The sequence below is a fragment of the Vulpes vulpes genome, chromosome 5 (assembly GCF_048418805.1).
Source record: "Vulpes vulpes isolate BD-2025 chromosome 5, VulVul3, whole genome shotgun sequence".
Lineage (NCBI taxonomy): Eukaryota > Metazoa > Chordata > Mammalia > Carnivora > Canidae > Vulpes > Vulpes vulpes.
Window position 1 is genome coordinate 102,845,037 of NC_132784.1, and position 22,531 is coordinate 102,867,567.

Consider the following 22,531-nt stretch of genomic DNA (forward strand, 5'->3'; position numbering starts at 1 on the left):
TACAGCCAGGAAAACGGCCTAGGGAAAATTTTTTATAGCTAAAGATGTTTGCATAATATCTGTCATTCATCTTGGAGTCTTTTAACCTTCTCACATCTGGGCATTTCCTTAAGAAGCACCAAGCCTTGCTTGATTGCAGACATAAAAACTGATTTGAAAATATACTACTAACCGCAGAGGAATTGAGTTATGTAGGTGTTAGTGATACCTGTAATGAAGGTCATATGAGTCTAGCTTATTCTAAGTAAAGCAAGCAAAAATCTATACAAACCACTTCCTACTAAGGTCATACTTGATAACGAGTCTTTTGTTTGAATTTCACAAACTTAAGAGCTTCTTATTAATAACAAAATTAATTAATAATTACACTACCATCTATCCAATAAAGGCAAAATATAACATCAGGGCAACCCAGTAATCCCTAGATGTCTGCCTTTAGCCCCTGAGGGCTGGTGTGGGTAGATCCAAAGCCCACAGAAAGGGTCAGGAAGAAGCATCCTGAGCCCTCATAAGAAGCCTCCTGAACACTTCTAACAACTGTCAGAATGCCACTAGGACCTTAGGTGGTTGCTGAGCCCTGGAGTCACTCTGTATCCAATTATATTTCTTATTATGGCACAGATGCAACTCAGGGCTCCATGGACCTCTCAAACTTCAGCTCATTTGCTTACTTTTTGTTTGCTTAAAAATGTCAATATAGGTAGCAATCAGAGTTACTGATCGGGGAGCAGGAGAAATCAGAAAAGATAAGTATTAAGTCCAAACTAGAGAAGGTATTGAGCTTAATAGGTGTTTGTTTATAAAGACACAATATATTTTTCATGTCCATTAAAACTTGCTTACCTGCTGCTAACGTCCGTCCTGCTCCTGATGCACTGGTTACACAACCAATTGAATTGCAGAGAGAAATAGTAAAGTTGTATATCCTATAAGGTTTTAGTTCTTTTACAATATAAGACAGTTCTTGGGATGTAGCAGTGTACAACACCTTCAAGGCAAAGAAAAAAAAATCAGATAACAGATAAACAGTGTGAGAAATATAACCTTGGCAGTCAAGAATCCATGAATCCAGTCATACTGTATGAATTCAGACAGAGGAATTATTGCCAACCACTATTAGAAGAGGGATTTTTTTTTTTGAAGAGTCTCAACAAGCTAGGATTTAATTGATAATTGTACAATCACACTGTTTTATGAGGTAATAATCCAGTTCCTGAGTGGATAAATGAGGAAACCAAGTTATTGCCTCATAAAGCAGCGTGGTAGTATGGTTATTGTCACCAATGGTAGAGATAAAGGATGGTGACATTGTCATTGTTATCATGAAAAAGTCCAAATAAAACCATGGGGCTTGGCCAAAACTAACCCTGTGCAGCAATGCCCACATGTTATTTGATGGAGCTAGTACAGAAAAATGTCACTATGTTAAATCAATTCCATCATTTTCTTGAAAAAAAAGAACCACAAGAGAAAAAGGAACACAAGGAAACACATTACTGAGCATCCACATGAGGCCAATTCTCAATTATCTTTCTTTCTTATACAAATAAGCATATGCAGATTAGATCAAACAGTTACATTTTTTGAAATACTGTCTTTATCATACAATTCCAAGTGAAAATAGCAGATTTGAGCAAAGGAGACTGAGAGGAACGCCATAGTCCATAAACAAATAATTAAACAACTATCACTGAGAATTGGTCGCATCATGATAACTAGAAATGATCAAAAGCAATCATATAAGTTTACTTATAGATACAAAAACACTGGAAATTATATTCAGAAAAAAAGTCATTAAAACAAAGAGTATGACACCAAGCATTAGTATAAAACTTTCTTTCTAAGGGATGTTGCCATACATTCATATCAAATAATCCTCCATAAATATAAACACAGGTAACTATAAAGGTTAGGAACATTTGGGGGTAGTTTTCGAGATATTTTCACTGCAGAGTATGATAAAATTCATTTGGAATATTTGCCCGGGTATTGACTTTAAAATTTCATGACCTAAATGAGTAGTTCTAGGAAGCAGCATGAACAGAATATAAACTGTATTGTTTATATAACATTGTTTTCAGAAATAAAGGTGATTTCAAAAATTCTAAAAATGTAGGAATAATTTTAAAATTTGGTATCATTTCCTTGCAATTACACTTAGAAAAATGTCAAACACCAAATTCTAAGTGCTTTATGTTTCTAATTCTAAAATTCTTATTGAAGGAGACTGAGGATATAAAATTTTCTCCTCTGTGCTCTGTGATTTAAAATTTCCCAAGAAAAGTAAAATTTTGAAATGAGTAAAATTTACTGAATATTGTTAGAAAATTTATCCCATTTAGAACAACTCTGATAGGATTAATGCAGACTTTTAGAAAGTAAAATTGTTTTCAGGATAAAGCATAAAAAACTGTTCTGATTTTAGGAAAATGTGGTAAAAATAAGCAGCAGAATATTATGCAGCCATAAAACGGGATGTGATCATGCTACTTATGACAACGTGGATGTATCTAGAGGACATTATGCTAAGTAAAATAAGTCATACTGAGAAAGATAAATACCATATGATTTCACTTATATGTGGGATCTAAAAAAAATAAACAAACAAAAAATAAAATCAGGTATGCAAATAGAGAGTACTGATGGTTGCCAGAGGGAAGGTGTGGGGGGATAGGCAAAGTGGGGAGGATGAGTGAAACGGGTAAAGAGAAGTGGGAGAGACAAGCTTCAGTTAAGAGTGAATAAGTCGCAAGAATAAAAGGCACAGCATAGGGAGTCTAGTCAATGATATTGTAACAGCATTGTGTGGTGACAGATGGGAGCTACACTTATGGTGAGCAGAGAGTATGACATATAGAGAAGTTGAATCACTATGCTGTACACCTGAAGCTAATGTAATATTGCATCAACTCTACTCACTTAAAAAAATAATTTAAAAATGAAGTATTTCCTATTTCATTTAGGATGTTGACTCATTTTTTGAACAAACTATTCTGTGGAACAAGAACACAAAGTGAAATATAATGAGAAATAGAAAATGTAGATTAATACTAATTTTGATGGGCCTTTACTTCTCTACATATAGTTGTTATAAATTACATTATTTTAAAAAGATATTTACCTTAAAGCTTGGGGCACATAAAGTAATCACTCAGATAAACTTTGTCTTTATCATATATAGTCATTTTACAAGATTTCAAGGATCAATTTAATTGGAAATTTTCTTTGGGATGAATCTTTAAGGACGTGGGGAGAATTCTGTAGAAGCTTGAAATTCTACACTGATAATATCACCACTTCTAGATATTTCCTTCTAGATATTTCCTAGATATTTCCTAGATATTTCCTGCCACTACTCTCAGTCAAAGAGCAACTGTCTGTAACAGTTATTTTATGGTAGGCCTTCCCTAGAAATTTTGGCTATTTTCTTACCAAGCTTATAACAAGACACACTCAGGTCAACATGGATACAAATTTCATTTTTGAGAAGGTGAAGACTTTTGACTTTGCCACTCTTGATTTTACTTTCTTGAATATATGATGAAGTACATAGATATTTGTAGGGGACAGAAAGCATAAGGGAATAAAATGATATATCTACATCTTTATTTCAATTTGGCCACAGAAGAAAGGATTTTAAACAAAAAAAGATGCATATACATAATTTTGTCACTAATAAAAAAGAAATATTTTCCTGCTTCACTGAATGATAAAATGATCTTTTTTAAAGTACAATGTAGTCCTATCCCATTAATAATCGCTAATAGTACCTCATACTCCTCAAGCTCTTTAAACTCTACAAAAACCATATAGATAAGCAGAAATTGTTTTCCTATTTTACAGATGAGTAAAACTTGAAGCACAGAGATGTGTGGAAAGCTAACAACTGGCAAAAGTGGGATATGAACAAACAAATAGACTTCTAAGGCGATATTTTTATGAACTATGTTTTCTTCTCATTTTTGTTTCTTAGAAAAGAATACCACAGTGCAAATGATAGTTGCTTTGAAGCTACATTTTACGAAGAAAGAATAGTTTACAAAGCAAAAGGATAGCAAAAACAATAACAAAACAAAAATGATGAATGTTGTATAACACTAAGGACCAGGGGATCCCTGGGTGGCGCAGCGGTTTGGTGCCTGCCTTTGGCCCAGGGTGCGGTCCTGGAGACCCTGGATCGAATCCCACATCAGGCTCCCAGTGCATGGAGCCTGCTTCTCCCTCTGCCTGTGTCTTTGCCTCTCTCTCTCTCTGTGACTATCATAAAAAAAAAAAAAAAAAAAAAAAACACTAAGGACCAAATGAAGTAGGTCCAGCTGTAAATTTACCTTAAATCCTATGATATACTGGATTGGTCGACTAAATTGTTTACGTTAAAAGATATATGTAAGGCTACTTCTGTGTTTATCACCTGAGACAGTTGCAAATTAGTCAGCACTTATTTCCAGACTAATGGAAAAGTGTAACAAGGAATCATAAATTATTTATTGGCTCTTCTTCTACCTTTGTGTTATAAACATGCTCCGTCTACTGGGAAAACTCAAAAATATTGACAGATCTATTGGCAATGGGTTGAAGAGGGTCTCCCCAAAATTCTTGTTCACCTAGTACCTCAGAAAGTGATCTTATTTGGAAAGAGGTTCTTTGCAGTTATAATTAATTAAGTCATCATGAATTTAGGGTGGGTCTTAATACAAGGGATATATTTATAGAAGAAAGGAGGAGGATACGCAGATAAAGAAGAGACAGCAACACAGAGAAAAAGGCCATGTGAAGATAGGCAGAGATTGGAGTTCTGCTTCTACAGACCAAGGAATGCCCAGGAGCTACCATAAGCAGAAGAGGCAAGGAAGGATTCTCCTGGAGAGCCTTTGGAGGGAAAGTAGTCCTGTCAACACTTTGATTTCAGATTCTAGCCTCCATTAAAACCAATCAGCTTCTATTGTTTTACGTCACTTAGTTTGTGGTTGATTTGCTACTGTGGTCCCAGGAAACTAATACAATGGGGTACAAAGGTCTGACTCCTTGACTTCTTTAGGACAACCTTATGGGGTCATTTCAGCTCCAGAACTATGCACAGGATCAAATTAAACCCTTTCATTAGTGCATCACAATTCAGCTTCTTATTCTGCTCAACCTTGCATCTCTTACTACTTTCTGTGTGTTGTTTCTGAGAGGACTCCCCAATAAACCTTCTACTCAATCCTCTTCACAGCATCTGTTTCCTGGAGAACCTGACCTAAGATACCTAGGAGTACCCTAGGAAGGAGACTTTAAAATGACATTTCAGAGCTGGATCACCAGCCAAAGAGAACCTCGTCACAGGGAGTGGGTGGAGTATTGATGGTCCCTAGCATGTACTAGTAGTGTGATTCTTATTGGTGGGGAACTGGACTTACCAGTGAAAGGAAGTTCACTGGTTTGGTGGAACTGGAAACCATATGGACTATTTTGCGGAAAGTAGTAATTATAAGGACTGTGGAATCAGGTAGCTCTTGCTGGGTGCTATGAATGCACTGAAGAAAGACAAAGAAGGTCTGAGGGTCATCGATTCAAGGCAAACTGAAAACCTCTTTGGCAGTGTTCGTTTTCCATATTCATAACATCCTATTAAATGACTCAGATAAGCAAGACATGCCAGGTGCGGAGAAGTCTTCGTAAATATTATATGCTCCAAAGAAAGAGATCAAGTTTTTAAAAAATAAGGAGGCTTCCACATCAGCAAAATTTTTAGGAGTCCAGTAGCCTGAGATATGCTAGGACATCCCTTCCAAAGGAAAGGTCAAATTATTGCATCTTGCACTTACTACTAGGAGGCAGGAAATAGAATGCCTGGACGGCCTTCTTAGGTTCTGAAGAGAGCACACTGCATATCCGGGAACACTATTCTGACCAAGTTACTGAGTAATATGGAGTGTTGCTAGCTCTGAGTGGGTCCTAGGGCTGGAAAGGATTCTTCAGCGGGTCAAGGCTGCATTGCAATCAGTCAAGCAACTCGGGGCATGAAGCCTATCAGATCCTGTGGTTTTAGAGCTGCCTATAGTGGGAAAAGATGTTATGAGACATTTATGGCAAGCTCTCAACGAAAGAATCACAAGGTAGACTTATAGGATCTGGATCAAAGGCATATTACACAATGGAAATAAAATACCATTCACTAGAACAGCTCCTGGCATGCCAGTGAGCCTTGGTAAACACAAAGAATATATCAGCATCGAATGGCCATGCAGCCAGAGCTACCCCTCATGAGCTGAGTTCTGTCAGACATGCCATGTCTTAAGGCCAAGTAGGCCCAACAGAAATTCCTCATAAAATGGAAGGGGCTATCGGTAACAGGCACAAGCAGAGCCAAGATAATATCCTGTGCAAGTAGGCTGTCTGGACCCCCATGTCATCTATCATTTGTACACTGGTTGCTCAATCTCAGGTGATAAATGTGACTTCTTGGAGGTTCCTCAAGAGCTGAGAGAATAGAAAAATGTGGTTTGGTTCACAGATGGGTTGTCTTGGTGTGTGGTTGCAAGTCAAAAATGGGTGATGGCTGCTCTACAGCCCCACTCAAGGATGACCCTAAAAACCAGCAGCAAGAAAAAATCTGCTCAATAAGCAGAACTTCAGGCAGCACACCTGGCCATCCATTTTGTGTGGAAAGGGAACACTCCAGAGGTAGAACACATCTGAACTACATGGCAGTGACTTGAAAGTATTGGTCATCAGCATGAAAAAGAAAAAGACTAGAAGATCACGAACCAGGAAATCTGGGAGAGGAGAATGTAGGTAGTCCCATGGAAGATATTTTGTTACATGTGAAGATCTCTTTATGTCATGCTAATGCCCACCAAAAAGCATCTTCCTCAAAAGAGGTGCCAAAAGACCACGTACACAGAATGACTTGTCCAGTTAACATCAGCCGCCTCTGTCCTTGGCCACCCTCATGCTGATAAAATAGGCCAACGGAGTACACTGACTACACCATAAACTGGAGGGAAACAAGAGCCTCTCCTCCTCCAGGATTACTATACACATATCAAATGGTTTAGTCCATGTACATAATAAAGCCTTCATAAGTTAGCTGTGATTATTATTCTCATTACTGCTGGCAAGAGTATGAATTACTGGAAGGAAGTATGTCACTGTATATCCCAAACCTTAAACATATTAATAACCTTTGCTATAAGTTGTGATAAATCCATTCCTTGGAATTCTCTTAGGAAACAGAAATATGCAAGATGGACATATAAGACATTCTTGTCAGTGTTATTTATAGTTCCAAAAGAATCAATACAATATCAATATCAACTGATTGTGGGTTTGGTTGAAAACATTATTGTTTTCAACACCCAATACAATATTGGGTATTGTATGCCCAAATAACAGACAATACTCAGCTACTGAAAGCTGGCTCTTTACAAGATACTTTAGGATATATGTTAAGGGCAAAAAAGCAGATTTTGTTAAACAAAATTATACCTACTTTGTTTTATGACATGCTTATATTAGAAAAAATAAGTGATATAAACACACAGGACCTTGTACAGATGATGTCATGTTAAGAAACAAACACACCACGTAAGGAATATATAAGGGGGAATTTGGTCACAGAATTCTGCAAACTCAGAAAATGTCAAACGGAAGACAATTCAATTCTAAAATAGTAATACCTGTGACAACGCTGTCGGAATAGCTTGGTGAGGTGACTGTTCAGAAACCATATTGATTTTATACCCCACAACTTCTCCTCTTGTTACGTTCTCTGCGGGCTCCTCCCAGGACACATTGAGGGAGTGTGGTGAGAGTGGGGAGACGGAAGGGGGGGTCATGAATGCCGGCACTATTGATGACAATAACAGGAACAAAGTGCTGTTATCTACAGGTCTCCAGACAGAATTCATACACGTGCTCTAATTTCTGACATAACCCCATTCCTCACACAATACTCTGATCTCCAAACATCAAAAGATATACTGGTATTTATAAAAGCTATTCCCCCCCCTTTTTTTTCATGTTTTCTGCAAGAATGTTCCCTATCCTTATACCACCAGCAAAGATATTTTTCCATTTACAAGAGGAAAATCATATAGGACTTTGCTTATGTACATCAAGATAAGTAAGATAAGTTTCCTCCCTTTTGGGGGGGGAAACTGTAGGTCTCATGAAGCATTTGAAAGGAGAAGTCATCAAAACTGAATATGTCTTAGTCCACAAAGTCCAGAACAATGCATAGTGACATATGGGATTTCTGCTGCAGAGATGTAGATTTCACCGAGCCACACTGATACAGCCTGGAGAATATTACTCCTCAGAAAGAGGTAAATCTAAAATGTTCTAAATAACCCCAAAGAAATGTTTAAAGTTTTCAATAAATCTTGATTGAAATTCTCAGAGTACATACGTACATACATTCTCCCCCTGCCATCCTTGAGATCTTAATATGGATTTTAAATGTGCTAACCAAAGGTGTATTATCAAAGGACCTCATCGCACGTTCAGTAGCCAGTGACCCATAAGATTATGAGGGTCCAGTATTGCAGTTTCACCCATTACTTTTCATTTCTGACCTTGATTCTCCTCTTCCAGAATGCCATGGCTCATCACTTGTGCTATCATGGCACTATTATTTGTCCAAGATGGCTGGCAGTCATTAAGAGATGCTCAAGCACAATGCACATTTTATTCATGAAATGATTCCCTTGGACATCAACCTAAAGCTACCCTTATCCTCCCACAGTCCTAACAGATCCAATTTAAATCAGGACATGGATTTCTTTGAATATCCATAGATTCAAAGCATAACAAAAGCATCTTTTTTGGTGAAAGGCTCATGATATTTGAAGGGTTTTCAAGGTAAAGAGTGAGGGAGAGGGTTAAAAATATCTCATTTGCTGTAATGAAGATATCTTAAGAAAATTAAAAATTTGTACTCTCCTTCCTTACCATATTGCCAACTGCTTATAAGCACACTTGTGAATTACAGATTCTAATATCCAGGATTCTATCATTAGGTACAATCTAGTACCTACACTATTTGCTTTGGAGAGAGAAATAAAAACAAACTAAGATTTGTGAAATTGGTACGGTTATCTTTTTCATTGAACATAAATTGTGCTGAATTTGGAGCAAGATAGTACATACGGCCAACCCACTTCAGGAATGGAAACCAATTGCTATTTTTGGCAAACGTTCCCGAAAGACTATAACTATAGTTAAGTTATTTTTCCCCCTTGAAGTAATAGCTCAGGCATTTATTCCCGCCCCCCCCAAAAAACTTACTGCAAGTGCTTTATGACCTTGAGATATTTACGTAACCAACCAATATATTAAATTTTTCCTTGGCCTGTATAAATGTGTAATTCTTGCTTTTCAAAACACACTTCAGTGCTGTTGACTTTCATTTGGGGCAGTAATTTCACTTGGGAGTCTTAAAAGTAGAGTTCAAAGCATTTTTCTTCACCTGATTCTCCTGTTCTTTCCGAAGTCCAGGTAGAAGGCACACTGCCAGCCATGTTCACAGCTAAGACTTGAAACGCATACTCAGTGTATGGCTCCAAGGCAGTGATGGTTGTGGCTGTTTGAGGAGGTTTCAATGCATTTTCATTGGCTGATTCTACAAATGGGTGAGGACTGAGCCAGCCACTGCTCTGAAAGACTCGACTTTCTGCTGAGGTGGTTTCTCCATCAGATCTCAGTCTTTTCATGTACAGTTCATATCTTATAATTATTCCTAGAAAAGTAAATAAAACAGGACCCAAGATGACCCATCACACAGACAATTTTGGGGGTGGGGTGGGGTTAGGCTAGGTAAAGGTGACAGTTTTGCATTATTTTTCTGACTGGATTACCTGTCCATTTCTTAGTAATCTAGATGATGAGACTTTTATAAAAGACAACAAATTGACAGACAGATGAGTGTATGAAATACTGTGGACAAGCATATTCATGGGAAAGACAAACCATAAGTGAAAAATACCTATAACCTATTCCAGGTAAATTCAATCCCTTTCAGAATGAATGATCATAATTTCTACCGAGAATTGCTTTTGGGAGGAGGATTTGATTATTGCACCTCTAACTTACATACTTTCAAATTTGCAGATTTTAATTTTATTATCTACTTAACACAAGCCCTGTTTACATAAATACTGGAGCATTAAACTTGATTTCTACCTAGTTTTCTCAAGTAACTTAAAAGTCTGATAAAAAGGTTTTGCCATCGTACGTACATGATATTAATTACTAAAAATCTATGAATTTCTGTCTGGCCTATATAACCAAGGGTTCAATTGTATGAAGACAAAAAATTAACTTAATGGAGCCAGCTAGCCTATATACATATTTTTTGTATTATTTTATACCCTTTTCTTGCTTAAAAGAGAAAATTTACTCCTTATGGGTGCCCTAACTTGTGACACAGTCAAATATAATGCATTTTATAAGTGAGTTTCAAATTAGAAACATCGTTTGTGTTGTGACAGATGTCATTAAGAGCAAAGATAATATTAGCCTTTTAAGGAGCAATTTAAATGAATGGAATTTGTTATTAGATTAAAGACATACACTTGTTTTACTAACCAGTACAAATAGTAGCTGATATCTTTAGAAATTCTCAATTATTATATACTATAGTTACAGAGATGAATGCAATTGCCAGATGCTTATTGCAAAATTCCAAATGCCTAGATTCTCATACATATTTGGCCTCAGAAAGAGAACTCTAAGCCTGGAATTCCTACCATTTGGCTCCAGTGGGGGAGACCATTCTACACGAAGTTCTGTGGAACTGATCATCCGCACCTCAGGTGGACCCAGCCTTCGGGGAGGTGCCTGGGCTGTCATCACTGTAAGGGGTGAGCTGTGTAAACAGCCCCCACTCGTACATGCCTGTACAGAAAAATGGTACTTAGTAAATGGAGCCAGATTCCAGATGGTAGCAGAAGTCTCATGACCTTCATAAGGAACACATGGCTGGCCACCATCAAAAGGAACACAGGACAAAATATATTTTTCTATAGGACCAGAACAATTTGAAGGTGAATTCCAAGCAAGTGTCACAGAGTCTGAGCTAATAGGAATGATATAACTCAAGTTCAGGTTTCCTTCTGGGACCCCTGGTTTCGTCTTGTAAGTGACAGCTGCACTCCTTGTTGAACCATGCACACTGGCAGTCTCGATGTAATAGGAATATGAAGTATACGGTGACAGGTCAGCATCCGAGAAGTACTGAATACCTGAAATTAAAAGAAAGAAAGGAGAAAATAGTTACATTTCACAAATTGGCAAGGAATCATTTCTAATTTCCTATTTATATAACTTAATCACAGAAAGTATACAATCTGCTCTTTTGAATGAGAGTATGGTTCATGTATCTAAAACCGAAATAAAGCAAATACTGACTACTTTTATTGCATAAGAAAAGTGCCTCTTGTAATGAAGACTATTTAGAAGGCTGTTTAAACTCTTGTTCTTTCTATAATATAGTGTCTTTCTTATAGAAAATAGAAGAGAAATTTCTGCAATAAAAATAGCTGTTTCTTCTATATAACCTGTTAACTTGTTAAACGACATTTCACAAAACGAAGGGTTGGCAAATTGCAGGCCATGTTTGTCACCAGGCCGATATCTTGACTGCAACCTTTCCTGAATTTCTGAACCACAGAAACTGTGAAATCATAAATGTATATTGTTGTTTTAAGCTGCTAAACTTTGGAGACATTTGTCAGCATCAATGGAGAACTGATACAAGAGAAGTCTGAGTTTTTCAAAAGATTAAAAAGATAGGGAATGGGCATGATTAGGCATGTGCCTGGAACTTCCCATTCTCTAAGGGGAAAGGAAGTTCACTGCAAGACTGTGGCACTCACAACATGCCAGCTAGTCAAGGGGAAATGTTTACAGGCTCCAGCTCCACTGTCACAGAGTAGGCAACAAAGAGTAGGTTTGCAACCAAGATGCAATAAACTAATGGTGTATGGCAAGCATACATTAAAACATATTTTACGAGACCAATTCTTGGAAAGGTCTTGGGACCTTTTCCAAATCCAATTCTTGGGAAAGGTTTCCTCCCAAAGCATATAAAAGTATGGACGTGTTATTTATAATAGGAAATGTTGAAGTAAATTAAAGTGGAATTTAATAGGTCATAATTTTTAATATTAACATGATACATTAATAGAATTCTAGTATCACATAATTATTTGAAAATATAGTGATGAAGGCCTTGTAGCAACATGAGTAAAAATACAGACTGTAATAGTGCATATACTTGAATATTATTATGAAAAATAAACTGGAGTGTACAATACTCCGGAAATTTTCCAAAGTGAAGTTAGTCATCATACTAGAATGCAACAATTGTGATGCTTAAAAAAGATGCTTAAAAAAATTCTTTTAACCCTTCTTAACGAGATATGACACTTTTGTAAGAAAAAGATTTATACCAACAACAAATTAACTTAGACAAATTATTGCACAAACACAGCATGAGATTCCTCTTTGGGGATGCTAATAATAATAACCATATGCACTGATTAATTTCTTTTTTAAGATTTTATTTATTTATTTGAGAGAGAGAGCATGAGCTGGAGGCAGAGGATGGGGGCAGAGGCAGAGAAAGAGAAGCAGACTCCCCACTGAGCAGGGAGCCTGACATGGGACTTGATCCCAGGACCCTGGGATCACAACCTTAGCTGAAGACAGACTCTTAATCCACTGAGCCACCCAGGTCTTCTGGTACTGATTAATTTTTTCCAAGTATGCGTATCAAACTTATCGAATAACAAAAATGTATTCCCATTGATATCTAATTCTTATCTCTTAGTGAAATTTTCTGTTATAAAGTCAACTGTTACCTTCTGAGAACCTAAGTAATCTGGGAAAATCCAGATTCATATTCCTTACCTTTCCTGTGATCCAAAATTAAAATGGGTTTAGGGCAGAGGAATGTTGGTATTCAGTTGTGTGTGTGTTTTTTTTTTTTTTTTCTTAATGCACTGAGCATGCTTAAATGAGGAGTGGGAGACTATTGTGAGATTTCAGGTTTTCCTGGATGTAAAAGAAAGAAACCTAGACATAATCTCCCATTACATATATATAATACTATATATGTGTATATCATATATATTAGTATATATATATATCACATGTATGTTAGTAAATAATCATCTCACATTTTATTTTATTTTTTATACATGTATTTTTTATTGAAGTTCAATTTGCCAACATAGAGTATAATACCCAGTGCTCATCCCGTCAAGTACCCTCCTCAGTCTTTCCTTCAAACTAGATTTAACATACTAGGAAGCTGGGACCATGTCCTCCTTACTCACCATTGTATTTGTTGCAGAGTACAATCTCAATAAATATTTGTTAAATCAGTCAGTGAAGCTGATGCATAAAATTTACTATGCCTCTTCAGAAAAAGTGGTATCCTCCACTGGAAAAATTTGCCTGTCATATATTGATAGAAGATGCTAAGGAGTTTAATTCTATCAATTATTCAAGTGACTACTACACTGGTTTTAGTATGGAGTAACAAATGAGAATGATATTAAAGGTAAACATGAAATCTCAAGGTTCACTATGATGTATCACTATCTAAAACTCTAAACTGTCTTTAGGCTATGTAAGCAATGGTCAGGTGTACAGGTATTTATCCTCTAGTTTCTCTGTGAAAGGATTTTTTTTAGAGTAAACATGTAATGACTAATCCTCTACTCATGACTTCCCAAATGAGAAATGATTTAACTGTGAATTTGGGGAGAAGGAGGTGGGGGAGGAAACAGAGCACACTCAGATCAGCCCATTGATTTTTTTCTCTCTTCTAATCTGTCTTTGGACAGGAGAGAGGGTCTATTCTCCAATCTGACTTTTATCAGTAATGAAGATGACTTTTATTCTTCATTTCCATCTTACTGACTCATATGTATAGTTTTCTTTTAGTTCCAAACTCAAGTAGGAAAATATAACATGATTTATTGGCCACTCCCAATAACTGCAATACTATCAAATGAGCGCTATTTCCTATGATAGCTGTTCTCTTCATACCTAGCACATGGAAAATACCTATGAGCAAACCAGATTGGAGCTCCAGGGGAGATAATATTAGGTGCTAATTATGTACAATTCCCAATGCGCTTACTTGACCTCTATACATTTCTCTATTTTTGATAGCTGGTTACGCACAAGCTTGTGAGGATGTAAATTTTGCTTAGTTTTAAAAACTTTAAAATTATTCCACCCTTATTAGTGTGCTATTACTAGTAACAAATACTTTGCGACCTTTAAAGATGATAACACACCAGTGTGTCATGATCTTGGGTTGGAAACCACTGTCCTGGAGATTCCCATAGTGCATCAGGCAAGCTAGGAAAAGTTTTTATTCTAACAAGGAATTCTATAATGGTCTCAACCAAATGATCAAACTTTCTCGGAAGACAACACTATTAATTTTCTTTGAAAAGTTCAATGATTCTCCACCTATAATTCCAAATGCCTTTATTTAACCCAAAGATTTGTGTTCATCCGACTGAATATAAGTACTGTTTCCTTTTCATATTACACATGCTATCCACACACTGGAAATAGAGTAATAAACATGAGGGTATTATTAGAATGATACAAAGTTCTGACAGCGTTAGCCAATTGTTCTTACTGTTCAAATGCCATCATGCAGATAATTTTCACATCATTAATTATAGTGATTGTCAAGAAATGCCAGAAGTGGCATTTTTTTAATGAAAAATAAGGTTTTAGGAAATAATACCTCGTTTAATAGGATTATATAAATGTCTGATTAGTGAATGAATACACATTTATTATGTAAGAAACTGTTATTTGGATTCTATATTAGTGCAATCATGAATAAGAGCCAGAGTGTTGTATTCTCATGTAATGGTCTATAAAATAGATCACAATATGTTACTATGGAAAACATGCCACTGGAATTGAAGGGTATAATTGAAGTTTAATTTTATTATTGAATTAAGCTGTATGGAAAAGTAGGGTGACTCTAATTCACAATTTCAGAAATAATCCAACCAGTGGCACTGTCATCTTCAAAATCACTTCCAATATTTTTATAACTCTCTCTTCCCCTATCACAAAAGTTTAAGTTTCAGGACACCTGGATCATGCTGATATTTGGAAGAAAATAAACATTCTAGTAGCAGGTTTTTAGGATACTTTGCCAACATGGCAGATGTAGACAGATGTTCATTTCCCTTTGCAATCTGCATCATGAAGTTTAGAGTTGCCATTAACTTCAAAGAAGAGCTGTAATACTGGGGAAACATTTAGAGTTAACAGAAAGTGGACATAATAATGTAGGTGCATGTCAGGCAGGATTAGGTGCAAAAGTCTAACCTACTATACATATACAAAATAGAAGTGTGTGCTACGCAAAAGTTTTAAAGCCAATCGCTATGTTAAAACAAGGCATCTTCCTAACCATTTTGAGGAAGATTACAGAACTTCAGTCCCTCTATGGAACCTTACACACTTTTCTTCTAACTAATTAAGTAAGTTAAACTGGAATTTGGAAAATTGGGCATTAAACAAAGAGAACAAAATGGAAACTTGAATTAGAATCACTACTCCAATGTTTTTCAAACTATTTTCTTAAACTAGCTTATAGCCAAACATGACTAGAGGAAAATATCAGAGAAGACAGAGCTGAAAGGATGTAAACATTTCTATTGCTTCGTTTTGACTTTAGGGAAACTATGTAAAACATCTACTAAGATATTTTTCTTAAAGACAATGGACCCCTATAGTTTGATTTCTATAAGCTCCTTTAAAATATTCATAAAAGTTACAGATGCAAAGATAGTCTTCATGGTTTTTTTTACATAATTTATCTTTCAATTTAAATTCATGTTATATTTCTGTGGAAATGGCCATGTATGCATAAAATTACATTGTTTGCACGAAGGCTAGTACTCTGAATCCACTTTTTTAAAAGTCCATTTTTAACCTAAGAAATTTAAAAGCTGAATCCATATAATAGAAATATTGAATAAACCTTCTGTAATTGTTATGCCCAGAGAAAACTATAGATAAGCTTGTTGTAAGTCTTCCAATATTTCTACATATTTTTGAATTAAAATATAACTCAGATTATTTGTAATACTTTTTATTACATTACACAATGTGTCATGGACACTTTCCATTCATCAACTGTAAACTAAGATATCAGTTTATAGGTAATTATATCCTACTATTTACTTCCAATGTATAAAGATCCCATAATGCCATCTATCACAATTTATTGAAAGATTTTGGATATCTGAATATTTGCTATATTTTCCCATTACAAATAGTTTAGGCCTGAACATATTTTGTGTCCATGTATGACTGTTCATTTAAGATAAGTATCTTAAAGGAAATTTGCTGAGTCAAATGATACACAAAAGGATATGGTTTTTCATACATTTTAACAACTTCCCGCATGAAAAGTGCCAATGAACATACACAGATATTCCAGGAGTTTATGCAAACTCTAACTCCTCCACATCCTCATCAAAGCTGGATAGGGTAATTTTTTTTTTTTATCTTTGAGAATTTGATAAGCATTAGGGCTTATCAAACAAGAAGCTTCCCATTTTTATTTCATTATTTTGAAAAAGAGGAGATTGCTCCTGAGACTCATAATTCTTTTTCTGCTTGAAACACTCTCCACTAGGCACAGGAAACCATAACATTTATCCTCAGTGTCACAGAAATTAACTAATATATCAATTCTCAGAATATTATATCTTTCTATCACCAAACCTTTAAACTTACTGTATGGGTATTGATCTTCAGTTGTGTAGATTTCAGAACTATCCCTGAATAAACCATAAGTAAGCCAATGGGCATTTGGAGAATCAGGTGGACTCCAGGAGAGATTGATAGCAGAAGAACTTTGAACTTGTCCTCTAGGTGGAGGTTGTTGGGACGGAGCTAAATTATAATGGAGAGAGCATTTATTAGCAAAGGCAATCAATAAGCACACAGGTACACTGAAGTAAGATAGCCAGGAAAGAGGTCTTTCTGATTCAGGATTACTTTATCAAGAAGACATGTGGTTTACCAGGACATTAATAAACAGAAAGTACACATCATGAGTTCTCTAAAACAAAGCTTTTTGTCTATACGCATAAAACAATTTTGTAGGTCAATGCAGCTGTCCTAAACATGGTTGGGGAGTGGACCACAAAAGTTTGCATTAAGCACTTCTTCTTCTTCTTCTCCTTCTCCTTCTCCTCCTCCTCCTCCTCCTCTCCCTCGTTCTTCTCCTTCCTCTTCTTCTTCCTCTTCTTCTTCCTCTTCCCTCTCCTCTTTCCCTTCCATTTCTCCTTCTTTTCCTTCTTTTTTTTTTTTGAGAAAGTATCCAAGAATATATAACACTTATTTTTTACTTAACTAATTTAAAAGTTAACATAAATAAGTTATGTTGAAACTTGAAATTTAAGTAGTATAATTTTTGGATTTTTAAGCACATTGCCTTGTCTTGCTTCACAGAGCACAGCAAAAAAGAAAGAATAATAGTTGATGATACAAATGCCCACGGATGTCATGGATATTAAATAGTCTAAATATTAGCAAAAAAATAATTTGAACGTAATACTATGTGGATATGCCCATACCTGTTAGAGGTGCAATGATTGTTAGAAGTAATATAATTTCTTCTATGAGGCACATAAGAGCATTCATCTGACTATTTTAGTGATATTTTATGTAAGTATACACTATGAAAACATTATCTCTTATCACCGCATATTTTCCTCGGTCTCCCTCTTTTCCTTCATTATGCCCTCCCCCCTGAACATATAAAGGTAAAGGAGAAAATAATGTCTAACTATTTTTTAAGGACAATTAGCCACCAGCTTATTTATTACCTTCTGGCTTAACAAAATGCATAATCCTCCATCCGTTTAAAGAAGCACATCCTAATCAGAATTTTTCATTAAATAAGATATCAAAGGTTTCTGTGTTACCTTACTTTAAAAACCATTAATCTTCCTGTTAAGAAATTTCAAAAAAAATCATGTATAGAGATGAATCAATCAAATAATTATCAATATTTTTATAATGTATTTTGTATTTTCAGTCACTGGGTGATAGGATTTCAGGAGAAGAGAGAAAAATACATTTAAATTAAGTAATGTAATAAAGAGCTTCATAAAGAAACTATTTTCAAAAGGGTAGGCAGAGAGTGTAAGAAAACCAAAAGAAATGGAGCAGTACTCTGGGGTATAACAGTAGAGCTCCTTTACTATTTATTTTAGAGGTCCTCAAGACCACCCCAGGTTCAATGGTTCTCAGTGAGGATTGCAGGATTCATCCTATAGTCCTACTTATGGATAAGATTTATTATAGCAAATGAACAGAGTACAATCAACAGAGGGAAAGGTACATGGGTAAGTCCAGGGGAAACCAACCACAAGGTTCCAGTCACACAGGATATCCCTAATTCCCCTGGTAGTGGTTTATGAAAAGATGTAAAATGTTGCCAACCAGGGAAACCCATTAGAAACTCAGTGCCCAGGATTTATATTGGGGGTATTTACATAGACAGCCTCTGTCTGTATGCATAATTCTAGATTCCCAAATCTAGAATTCTAGATTCCCAGAAGGAAAGCAGGGCTAAGGATAAACCATTTGGTTGGACAAATTTTAAGAGACAGTGAGCCACTCTTACCTCTTCTGGGGATGGTGAGAATCCTCACATAGTCCAAGTTCCCAGATGCCAGCCAAAGGCTAACTTTGTAAGCAGATATTTCTACAGATAAGTGATCAGGCCCACTATGTTAGCTTTTTTTTTTTAATACACTATTCCTAGCTTAAAGAGGCATAGCACTCAGGCACAGAAAGGACTGTAGGAAGAGCATCATTTGACAGGAGCTATGACTACTCATGGCAGGATACAGCCAGCTCAAGACCAGTTCAAGACTGCTCCTACACTACAAGAACCTGAGGATTAAATATTCCAACTTCCCTTTCTGCCAGCCCTCCAGATGACTGGCCAGGCTCCCACTAGTAGCTGAAGCCAACCAAGAGTCAGAGGGCAAGGGGGTCTGCTGATGCAGACCATACCAAATCTTGGGGAACAGAGTGGGGGAAGTATAAAGTAGTAAAGTGAAGTTATCCTGCAGACCAAGCAAAGATTTTCAACTAAGAGCTTTTACTAATTCATCAGTATTCATGATGGATACACTCCACTTTAAAGACATGATATAATCCAATAATAACATTTTAAGAAAGTATTTCAAGAGCACTGAATTTGAAATATACAAAATTCCATATATTATGCACAGGCTTCCTAAAGACAATGTCTCTTATCCTAAGGGAGATGATATTGATGTCATATTTTTAGAGAAAAAATATTCAAACAAGATATGCTCTCACTCTTCCTCTTTATCTTTTTTCCTTCTTTGGAATTTGCATGGTTCTATTAAAACTCTAACTGCCCATATGCCTAGTTAGACATAGGACAAGAATAGTACCAATCTCAAAGTGACACAGGAAAAAGAGAATCATTTCCAAAGAGGACCTCATATTTTTGAATTCAGCAATTCACCATATGCGACATGGTCATTTGCATTGGTTGAACACTGACAGTGCATTTGATCTGCCAGTGATTTTTAATTTAGGGCTCCATATCCTGTTGTTCTTGGTGGAACCACAAAGACTCATAAACCGTCTCATTTATAGCACTTTGAAAGAGCCTTGTAATCTATGGCAATTGAATATTTTTTCGTGAATATTAGTGACAACATCTAAAACTCTGCATGCTATCAGGAACACAACAGATTTCAGAGTTAAAGCAATCAAAACTGTCCTTCAGACTATTTTCTAAGACAGCAAAATACTTTTGGGATGGTTGAAAGAAAGATACATGTTTCCATCCCATATCAAAGGGTAGAGAAAATGATTTGCAATACTTGAGAATTTCCTTGGCAACATTCACAGACACAAATACACAAATAGGCTCTTTCAAATGTTTAAAGCTGATTACTTGTTATGATCATCTCTAATCACAATCGTGTTCAACTTTGCAGTGTAAATATATAGTGCCTGTATGACCCTGAAAGGAGAAGGCTTAGATGGTTCAATACCACTCAAAGAATAAATATTATGAAATTCTGGCCATGGGATAGCTTAAACTCATCCTTTTATGTGCTGAAAGGTGAATTCTGAGAAAATAGTCATATATTCATTCATCAAAATTGCCAAGTAAGGTCATTGCGTATGCCAGACTCTCTTGTATGGAAGGATAATACCATATTGTAACTACATTGATTTGTTTGGGACCTGTGAGTTTTAATCCCAGCTTCAGCACTTTGGTAATTGTTTGATTGTAGTCAAATTTTGGTTGAACTCTCTGAATCTTTCCTCATCTATAGTAAGGGGAGAATAATGTCTAACTCTCAGGGTTATTTTGAGTATAAAATGAATGTGTGTATCCCTTTTTAATGAAAGGTTCAGAACACTGTGACTATGAAGACAGGTGTTTAGATTTCCTTTGTATTTTTGTCTTGCCGTCCTTTGGGGGTTATCCTTGTGTGCATGGTCCCAGATGGATATCCAATATCCAATTCAACAGGAAAGGTAAAAGGAGAGACGGAGGGCATGCCCCATGCCCATGAGAACACAACTCAGGACTCCTACACATCACTTCTGCCCACATCATTTCAACCAGAAATTTGATGACATGGCAATACCTTAACTACAATGGAAGATATGGCCATGAATCCAGGTCTAAGCACTATTAATATGAAACAAGTAGAAGACAGTTATTGAGAACAACTTAAAAATATCTTTTATGGATGAAATTTAAAATATCTAGAAAGTTATACAAAACATTTTAAAAGTAAAAGGAAATAGGAGTGCTTCTAATTGTGGCAATATCAAGAGTTTAGTGATATAAAACTGAATGAAATAATCAAAATAACTGTTCTGGAAGCTCTAAATCAAACATAGGCAAATAAAAAGTTGATAACATTTACCTACTCTTGAAAAACTGGTGGGGCTTTGAGTAGTAACAGTAAGAGTGTGTGACCTTTAGGTCAAGGTTTATTCCCATAGTACCAGTTCCAAGTCAGGTGTGTTAGTTTTAACAGTAGGGCTGACCATAAGCAGTAGCTTTGGTGCCACAGGGCACTTACTTGATTTGGAGTTGGCAGAAGAAATTCATAGCTCTGCTGTCTAAGAGTGGCACAGTCAATTGGGAAGAAGAGAGAAGACTCACAGGTTTTCTAGCCTGAGAATGTGCTCCTAGTTAGGTTAAGTGGTGAATTTACCAGATAGTAAGCCAGGAGATCCTGGGTATAAGAGAGGCATGGGAGGCCTGAGATAAGCTCTCCATAGATTCCTAGCTGGCTATAAAAGTAACAAAGTATGTGAGGAAAACATGAGAGCCAGGGAAAAATGAATGCCAAAGAACGGAGAACTAGTTGTAACTCTAAAAACATCCTCCACACCATACATGTATTGATCGGCAGAAGCTGTATGGTCTGAAAGTATGTGAGCACAAATACTGCCCAAATCTTTGGCCGATTCAGACACAGCAATGACTCCTAAGAAGTCAGGCTGTAAATAAAAATTAAAATTAAAAAAAAAAAACTGATTAGATGTCAACAGCTGTACACAGTAGTGGAGAAAATTTTCCACCATTTAAGTCTATGCAAATTACTAAAAAATATCTAACAACTTAAGTGTTTTCAACATAAACTTATAACACACTCAAAGAAACTGAACTATACTCATAAAAATAGCAGTCGAGAGAAACAGACTCTGAATGATCCCCAATATTGGGTACATAAAAAACTACTTCAATGCAGCTATTATAAATATGTTCTAAGAATTAAAGAAAAATCTGATGAAGATACAGTAAAAAAGGAACTTTAATACAGAAATAGAATATATAAAAACATTAAATTCCAAGCTAAACAAAAATAGTTACTGAAATGGAAATTTCCCTTAAAAAGGCCTCAATGACAGATTTGAAAGGAAAGGAGAAAGGATCAGTGAACTTGAAGATAAAGCAAGAAGTAGAGGGGCTTCTGGGTGTCTCATTCAGTTCAGTGTCCAACTCTTGATTTCAGCCCAGGTCATGGTCTCAGAGTGGTGAGGTCAAGCCCTGCATCAGGCTCTGTGCTGGGCATGGAGCCTGCTTAAGACTCTCTGTCTCTCTCACTCTTCCTCCCTTGCCCCTCCCCTGCTCACACACATGCTCTGTAAGGAAAAAAAAAAGCAATAGGTAGAATATAATGATACAGCAATGATTTAGCCAATACACAGAAAGGAAAAATATAGAACAAAAATAATCACATCCTCAGACACCTATGAGACAATATCGGGTCTGAGACAATATCAGGTGCACCATGCATTGAAACATGTGTCATGGGATCTCCAAAATCAGAAGATAGAGAAAGTGGCAGAAAATATTTGAAGAAATATTGGCTCAAACTTCTCAAATTTGATAGAAAACATTTATCTACATTTCCAACTAGTACATTGAATCCAAGCAGGATACCAAGAGATTCATACCAAA

The 22,531-nt window shown here is 36.1% G+C and overlaps 1 protein-coding gene across 1 annotated transcript in view; it reads right to left on the reverse strand.

Moving 5' to 3' along the window:
* Positions 1–22,531, reverse strand: part of USH2A (usherin) — a 684,230-nt gene that overhangs the window by 498,320 nt on the left and 163,379 nt on the right. Inside the window, exons 16-20 of the mRNA XM_025991680.2 lie at positions 16,777–16,935; positions 10,731–11,225; positions 9,452–9,721; positions 7,662–7,831; positions 844–988 (exon numbers count right to left, since the gene is read on the reverse strand). Of these exons, the coding sequence (XP_025847465.2) occupies positions 844–988; positions 7,662–7,831; positions 9,452–9,721; positions 10,731–11,225; positions 16,777–16,935 (1,239 nt within the window). The remainder of the gene's footprint in view (positions 1–843; positions 989–7,661; positions 7,832–9,451; positions 9,722–10,730; positions 11,226–16,776; positions 16,936–22,531) is intronic.